The sequence below is a fragment of the Pyrus communis genome, chromosome 11 (assembly GCF_963583255.1).
Source record: "Pyrus communis chromosome 11, drPyrComm1.1, whole genome shotgun sequence".
Classification (NCBI taxonomy): Eukaryota; Viridiplantae; Streptophyta; class Magnoliopsida; order Rosales; family Rosaceae; genus Pyrus; species Pyrus communis.
This window is the reverse complement of record NC_084813.1, coordinates 23,001,835-23,010,932: the sequence shown is the minus strand read 5'-3', so window position 1 is coordinate 23,010,932 and position 9,098 is coordinate 23,001,835. Positions and strand designations below refer to the sequence as shown.

Below are 9,098 nucleotides of genomic sequence, written 5' to 3'. Positions count from 1 at the left end.
TCTGCAAAAGAAGGAGGAAGGATGAAGAAGAAGAAGAAGAAGAAGAAAAATAAAAAAAACCCGAATTTGCAAAAGAAGGAGGAGGAAGAAGGAGGAGGAAAATAAAATAAAAAAACCCAGATCCCATTGAGGTGGAATCGGGAAACCTTCGTGACCTTCTTCTTCTTCTTCTTTCCTCTTCCTTCTTCTTCTTCCTTTTCTTCTTTTTCCGCGGGCGGGAAGGGGCTTACTGAGGGGTTTTTCTTTTTTTAATTTTTTTTACTTTTCTTTTAATATTTAAAAAATATTAAATAAATTTTTTTTAGTTTTTAATAATATTTTATTAATTTTTTAACAGAAAGTGGTCCTCGAATCAAGCCACGTCAACATTTAACTGAAAAGTAAACGACCAAGTAACGGAAGGTATAACATTGTACCAAATTCTAAAGATGAGGTATGACATTGTCAATCTTAAAAGATGAGGTATAAAAGTGTCGTGACACCAATAGATGAGGTAGTTTTTTGTACTTTACCCAAAAAATTAATATAAGATGTTGACGTGGTTTAACCGTGACCATTCAAACAGGAGGGGAGGGAAGGGCATGGAAAAAAGAGAGGAGAGATGGCCTAGTAGATTTTATTGACTGAAAAGCCAGTGGATTTTAGTAGACATGTTGGTCCATATCCAAATTATTAATTAAAAATTTGCCCAAAAAATGATGATTGATAATTTCAAAGATATTGGACAATATATAACTAAATTTTTGCCTTTTCAAAATTTGGAAAGGAAAGTCAGCAAAATTGAGCACCTAGAAGACTTAAATATGTGGGATGGTAAGAAATAATATTATAAGGATATGTTTGATGCACTAGACTATCTCGGAATGGATTAGGTTTTTTAACAACCCATCCCCAAATATTACGAATTTTATACTTTTTAAAATGTAAAAATTACAAAAATGCCATTCGAGGCAAATGCGTTGACTTTTGTTGACCGCATTGTCATGTCATGTAAGATCTGTTTTCTTGGTGTATTCTTATAGTACTCAACATGACGAATGTGTGGCCGCAAACGGAACATAATTTGGAGTTATAACGAAGAAGTTATAGGCAAGCAAATATAGGGGTGAATTGATCATTTGAACATCATCTAGAAGGCTCTAGATGTTGCTGGAGTAATGAGGTTGTGCCACGTGTGTGGCTGTGATGGAAAGACTAGGAGAGAAAGATGGGGGTGCTACCTAATCGGGAAAAAGAAGAGGAGATAGTGACTAATTAAAAGAGCGAGCAATGAGGGAAATAAGGGAATGAGAGACCTAGCAAACCCGGACCCTCCCTTCGACCCTAGACCCGACCCAATTCCTACGAACACCCCGATGCTTTTCACGGCGTTTCTCCGGCAAATCACAGGGAACCACCACCACCAATCAACTTATCATCCTCTCAACTTCCATTCCCACCCAAACTTGACGGCTGTGGGTCATGATTTCATGACGAATGAATGTTGTCTTCTCCGACGAGTTCGTGGGGTGCACGGTGGCGATTCGCCATTTCTTAAGTTAGTACAGTCGACCACCACCATCAATCGACTTCCCTTAAGGTCAGGAATAAAGCTTATGCATTGGTTGGGGCGTCGGAGTTCATTTGGACAGCAAATCGAGAACCACCCATTTCTAGGGTTCCGACGGTTCGTGGTAGTTTTCAAGCCACTTCCTGCCGGAATTGGACTTCGGCCCAGTGCATCGATGAAAAATGACTCCATCATCGCTAACTCGAGTAGTTCCCTGGCTACAAAATATCTGTGAGTGGACCCCTTCTAAACTTACATATTTATATAAAATATTAGCCTAGCATGCATTACATATTTCATGATTTGAGTACATTTTATATTATGCTTTACAAATTTCTATATTTACGGTTTACGAGATATTTATGTTTTATCGCACTTAGGTTTTATGAAAGGTTATGAATTATTAGATTTTCCTATATGAAACTCTATGGATTATGAATATGATTTATATTACAGATTTTCAAAAATGAGTTATGAATTATGGGATATTCATATATGGAATTCTATGGATTTACAAATGTGAATTGTCATGGATTTATGAAATGAAGCTTTGAGCCTTTGAGCTCCATATTTGGATATGTTTCTTGGAGATATGTTTTTGGTGCTTATCTAGTGGGTTATCATACAACACATCCACACAACACGGGTATGTAGACGTTTATAGCCATAGGATATAGTTGAGGATATTTATGTATATATTTCTTCTTCGGTGTAACCTGGAGTCGTACAACTTTACTTTCGGGTGATGGGGCCTATCATGTTTCTTCACTAGCGTAACCCAGTGTCATACAACTTCACCTTTGGGTGATGGACATGTACTGCCTTCGGGTGACTATGATACCTCTAGAGAGTACAGTATTGATGAGATTTATGGATTTGCCTTAGGGCGATGATTGCACCATTATTGAGCATGATTTTACTCATACTTGTTTTACGAATGATTTCATGGCATGCTAGGGTTTTCAAAAAAACTTATTATATAATATTATATATGTTTTCAAAAAGGGTTAGTATGCTCATAAAGAAAATGGTTTTCTTATTAATATTATTATTATAAACTTTGGTCCACTCATCTTTTCGGTTTTCCGCCCCCTCAGGAGTTAGAGTCGAGGCACACAGTCCCAGTGTCAGGGCAATTCCGTGTAGGGATCTTCGAGTCTTCTCAGGGTAAGACCTATTCCTCGGTTCATACCTTTTCATAATAATTCTTTCACTTTATTCTTGATTAGTTGTATACTCTGAACACGTTCCTGCATTAGCATTTTCGTTTTAATTACAGATTTTATTCATAGGCATGTTTAATGGCTTCGTCACCCTTGGGTGTCGGCCAGCACGTGCCTATCCTGGTATTAGAGGAATATCGGGATCGAGGTGTGTCAGGTCCAAGGACTAAGTTAGATTGATTTAGAGTAAACTATGCTGGACTAATTTAATGAAGCGTTTGGTGTAATGTCGGACTAACAAGTAGAATAATAAAGAGAATAAAAATTAATTCTCTTTTTCTTTTTGATTTTCCTTTTTCTAAAGCACTCTAACTCTCTCGAAAGTTGTCCCGAAACCACAGTAAAAGCATAGGAGAAATTTAGTTTTGTAGAGCTGTGGTATCTTGGTTTTGGTTATTTCATTTTGAATTTGAGGCCACAAAATTTCCCTATCAAGTTTGGGTCTTGCACGGCTTCGGACAAATTTGGTTTTGTAATTCGAATCTGGGGTTTGCAATTTGAATATGGGTTTTGAAATTCCAGCGAACCTAGGTTTTGTGATTAGAGTAGTGCGCGTTGTTGGAAAGTGACGTCTTTTGGCTTAATTACGATTTTTGGAGCCCAAGATGACATTTGATGGTTTCGTGGCCTTCTGGAGAAGTGTTCAGATTATTCCAAGCTTCAAAAATGAGCTATCATGGGCTGGATTTGGAGCATATATGGGTCCAAAACGGGTTGGGTAGATTATATACGAATTTTACAAGTCAATTTAGGATTAAGTTTCCTGGTTTATTTTAATTTATTTGGTTTCCTAGTTTTATTCTAAGTCATTTTATAGGAAGGATTGGATTTTCTATGTAGTGTAAATAAGCCATTGTGGCCGGCCCTAGTTTCTTCTTCCCTGTGCTATATTTGAGAGAGGAATTTGGTCAAAGTTTAGAGATTTTCAAACTTTTACATTCAAAGTGTTTTCTATTTCAAAAGAATTCCTTTTGATTTTAGTTATGAATGTATGTAACTAATCTCTTTTGCTAGGGTGAGGCCACGAGCCTTAGTAAGAATATGTAGTTTCTTTTCAATTTACTTATGATATTATGCATGCATGTTTTGAATTGTTGGACCGACATTGACTCATCCCAATCTTTAAGGAAGAGATCAACGATCCCAAGTTCTTTTACCTACCCTACCCGTAAATGGACTACCGCGCCGGGGGGGGGGGGGGGGGGGTGTGCAGGCGAACGGGAATTGACTGAGAACCCGAACCGCTTGACTGACTGACCATCCCCTGGTCAAGCTCTGGACGAAGCTCGCACTCTCCTATGGAGGGCAGCAGTGGGGAATCTTGGACAATAGGCAAAAGCCCAATCTAGCAATATCGCGTGAGTGAAGAAGGGCAATGCCACTTGTAAAGCTCTTTCGTCGAGTGTGTGATCAAGTAAAGAATGGCAAGACAGAAAGCTAGTCTTCTTACTGCTCTATTGGTCCTTCAAACCCAAAAATTGTAGACAAGAGTGAGCAGAGAAGAGCCCAAGTAGGCATATAGGAAAACCTAACCTTCAAAATATGCATGTATAGGTCGTAAGTAATTGGGAGAACTACGTAGAATTGTTAAGGAGACGGCAGAACCCTAGTGCTTTCTCAATTAGATTTCTAAAAACTATTTCTTTATGTTTCTCGTAATATTTTAGATTTTTCTACTCTTTTAATTAAATTCGTTTTATTAAATTAGGTCATAAATCAATCTTTCCAAAATTTTACTTTTTAATAATTCTTATGGAGAACGACCTTGTTAGAGTCATTTATACTACAATATTCTTGTTACTCTTGCAAGTATTATAGGAATTTTTAACCCTTTTACGTGTGTGGTAAAAATCTTATCAGTGCGGAGAGAGAAGACACGAGCAGAGGAAGCAGATCATAACTAGTGCCATGGTTTTTGGGGACTCTTGCTAAGAACCCCTACCAACTCCTTTAATTAGTTTAGGCGAGTCCCAGGTAATCTCATTAATGTCAGTTTCACATGATAACAAACATTGGACTATACTAAGAATTTGTCTAATCTAGTCGAATGAACTTTAGTGAAGCCAAGCAAACGGGCCCTAAAGGACTAAAGGTCAGATGCATACAACATGGCATGCATCAAATATTTGACCATTTCCACCGTTTGATTTTTCTAATTTTATTTTAATTCAAATCCTACACCTTTTTTCTTCTAATTCTTTCTATTGTAAAACAAAAGAAAAATAATTAAAAATAAACCATAAAATTGGAGAGGACGCAACAAATTAGGCTTCAAAGGTTTTCAAGGCCCTTAGCGAAGAGAGAAGTAAAAATTTCCATGTGATGTTTTTTCATTACCAACCCAATATCCAGACCTCCAGCACCATCCTTAGATTCAGAGATGGACATAGCTCCCGTCCCTTCTATGGAAACAATCTCGACCTTCTTCGGTCTTCCCCATCCGAAATCCGTATCATATATCTCAAAGCGAGGTGAACCGGCAGTCGAAAATACACTCTCATCAGTACCCACAGAGTACAATAATGGAATCCAATCCTCAGCCCCATTCAAAGCCCCATCGTCCAAACTTTTTACAGCCTCACTGATTGCATCGACCGCCACAACCAACCCCTCTCCTCCTAAGAGCGCTTTTGTTTCTGCAACTGCCAACCGAAGCACTAAGCAATTCCCAACATAGTTTGTAGGTATAGGAGGGTCTAACCGAGACCTAGCGTCCACAGTAAATCCCATCACTGCACTTTTGGCTTGCATTTCTTCTGCCTTGATTAAGCAAATCCATATGTACGCACATGTTAGACAGAACGTGGACAAATATTGAACAGATTGATGACCGTGTTGTTGTTTCTTCTCTTTCACCAACTGCCTCAGTGCTTCTATATTTGCCCGTGTGAACACAAACGTGTCACGAATTGAATCCGGTGCTAAAACTTTAAACTTGGAAAACATCAAACTTCTGTTGTCAGGCCGGTCCATGTTTCGAAATTGGTTCGCGTAGATCTCTTCTAGGCTGGCGGGGTCTTTGATGACGCTTCTGTCGAAAAAAGGTTTGAGCTGTTCCGGCAACAAATTGGAATCTTCGTGTTTGCAAATGTGAGCCCATGTTTTCACAAACATGGTTGACGTCTTGCCGTCTAGGATTGCATGGTGCATGGATGTTCCAATACAAAAGCCACGGTTAGGAAATATGGTGATCTGCAATGCAATGGCCGCGGCTTTTTCGTGAGACACGGGCATCTGGGGTATGAGAGGATGGTATTCTTTGGCTTCAATGTTGAAGCTGTTGCTTGAAACTATATGGTGGAAATCATTATCGGACTCAGCTATGGTGAGCAAAACCCCGTCGCCTTGGACGTAACGGAGAATAGGTTTAGGGGACTCTTTGGGCCATATGACGTTTCCGGCTAGAGGCAGAAATTGTTGGAGGGTGAGAGAGAGTGAGGTTTTGAGTTTCGGAATGAGTGTTGAATGGGTGAAGTTGGTGTCGGAGGAGTTAGGGTTATTGATTTCATAGAAGAAAAGACGTTGGACGGGTGCAAATCTTAGCCAGAGCAAGTCGAACAAGGTTAGAGGAAGGGACTCAGGGATGGCTGATGAGTCCGGCGTGCTTGGTTGCGGTGCTACTTTGCAAACCTCAACCACTTTCACCGAGTTTAGATCTGCCATATTGCAGATGGAGGATGCAAAACAAGTTAATAGTTTCTAATTGAGGTAAACAATGGCCTCCCTTTTTTAATGACTGCCATGTGGTTTGTTGGATCATTTTTTATACCGTTAAATTATGTGTATGCCAGAAAGATAACATATTTAATAAAGAAATTGTTATTAGTACTTCAAAAATCTTATTTGGTACTCCAAATTTTCTATAATTAGAAAAAAAAATACATTTGTGAGGAGTGTAGAATAAGATTTTTGGAGTGTTAATAACAATTCCCTATAATAAAACTCTGTTAAAGTGATACTCATACATCGGCATGGTTGATGTCCCTTGCAAAGCTATTTTGTAAACCTTCAAATTTTTTTTTTTTAACAAATGATATTATTTACACAAAATGATAGGAGGTGGTCTTAGTCTCACAATAAACTAGCAATAATGTGGTTCAAACTCGCTTTTAACGAAAATCAAATTTAAAATCTCTCACTTACAAATAAATAAGAATACCACATTATTGTAAATCTCAACCACTTTTAGATCTTGCATATTGGTAATGGAGAATGTAAAACAAGTTAACATTTTATAATTGATGAATATAATGTCCTATGGTTTGGTGAATCATTTTTTATATTTTGGGACTATAAGTCTTGCAAGTTACGAGCAAACCGTTATTAAATTCAAACATGATAATGTGCGTCACATGCATGAACTTCTAAATTCCACTTACATCAAATTTAAGTATCACTCTATAAAATATGTGGAGCATTTTTGCTCACCACCATAACTATGGTGTATATTCATTATACTCCTAATTATTTGTCATGTGTCATTTTATTTAATTCTAGTTAACTTTCATATTAAATGTTACTTTTTTCAATTTTGAAAAAAAAAAAAACCAATGTTAAGTGAAAAGACACGTGATAAATAATTAATGTATGATGAGTATACACCATAGTTTATGATGGTGAGCAAAAATGCTCCCTATAAAATAAGATAAATTTGAGATTTTGTCAACCCATTTTTATGAGGGAGTATTTTTGCTCATATCCTTAATTATAGGATATGCTCACCACACATCTTATAACTTGCCACGTGTCCCACTAACTAATTAAAGTTAACTTTTTATTTAATTACTTTATTATAAATTTAAAAGTAATGTTATTCATACCATGTTTTTATACCATATTTCTATACCACCTTAGGTGACATCTGATGTGGACAGCCACATCATTTGAAAAATTTGCAAAACCCAAGGAAATAAAGGAGAAAGACTCCTCGTATAACACAATCATCATTTAATTAACTAATTTTTCTTAATTATTAGTTTTTTAAATAATGAATTAAATTTAAAAATATGATTAATTCAAATGATGTGACTGTCCACATCAAATGCTACCTAAGGTGGTATGAAAATGTGGTACAAAAATATGGTATGAATAACATTACTCAAATTTTATTGACTAAAAAAGCTAATGGATTCTATTAGACATGTTTGTCAATATCTAAATTATTAATTAAAAATTTGCCCAAAAAATGACGATTGATAAATTCAAAGATATTGACAACATATAACTACTTTTTTGCCTTTTCAATTTTTGGAAAGGAAAGTCAGCAAAATTGAGCACCTAGAAGGCTTGAATATGTGGGATGATAAGAAATAGTTTTATAAGGATGTGTTTGTTACACTAGACTATTTCGAAATGGATTAGGTTCAGAAACTAAGTTAGATTGATTTAAACTAGATTATGTTGGACTAAGCGTTCGATACAATGTCGAACTAACAAACAGAATAATAAAAATAATAAAAATTAATTCTCTTTTTCTTTTCTTTTTTTTTTCCTTTTCTTTTTCTTTTTGCTTTTCCTTTTTCTAGAACACTCCAACTCTCTCAAAAGCTGTCCCGAAACCACGGTAAAAACGTAGGAGAAACTTAGTTTTGTAGAGCTTTGATGGTACCTTGGTTTTAGTCATTTCATTTTGAATTTGAGGCCACAAAATTTCCCTATCAAGTCTGGGTTTTGCAGGGCTTCGGACGAATTTGGTTTTGCAGGGCTCTGGACGAATTTGGTTTTGCAATTCGAATATGGGTTTCGCAATTTGAATATGGGTTTTGCAATTCCAGAGAACCTGGGTTTTGTGATTGAGTAGTGCGTGTTGCTGGAAAGTGACTTTTTTTGGCTTAATTGCGATTTTTGGAGCCTAAGATTACCTCTGATGATTTTGTGGCCTTTTGGAGAAGTGTTCAGATTATTCCAAGCTTCAAAGTGAGCTATCATGGGCCGGATTTGCAGCAGATATGGGTCCAAAACGGGCTGGGCAGATTTAGGGCGAATTTTACTAGTCAATTTAGGATAAGTTTCCTAATTTATTTGGTTTCCTAGTTTTATTCTAAGTCATTTTATAGGAGGGATTGGATTTTCGATGTAGCATAAATAAGCCACTCTGGCCGGCCCTAGTTTCTTCTTCTTTATGCGATATTTGAAAGAGAAATTTGGCCAAAGTTTAGAAATTTTCAGACTTTTACATTCAAGGTGTTTTTCTATCTTTGTCCATTTCAAAAGAATTCCTTTTGATTTTAATTATGAATGTGTGTAACTAATCTCTTTTGCTAGGGTGAGGCCACGAGCCTTAACAAGAATATGTAGTTTATTTTCAATTTACTTATGATATTATG

General features: G+C 36.7%; 1 protein-coding gene across 1 annotated transcript; it reads right to left on the bottom strand.

The window, feature by feature from the left end:
• Positions 1–5,043: 5,043 nt before the first annotated feature.
• LOC137749386 (phenolic glucoside malonyltransferase 1-like) lies at positions 5,044–6,435 on the bottom strand. Its single transcript, XM_068489478.1, has one exon. It carries the CDS (start codon positions 6,433–6,435, stop codon positions 5,044–5,046), a length of 1,392 nt encoding a protein of 463 aa, XP_068345579.1.
• Between the last annotated feature and the right edge of the window lie 2,663 nt (positions 6,436–9,098).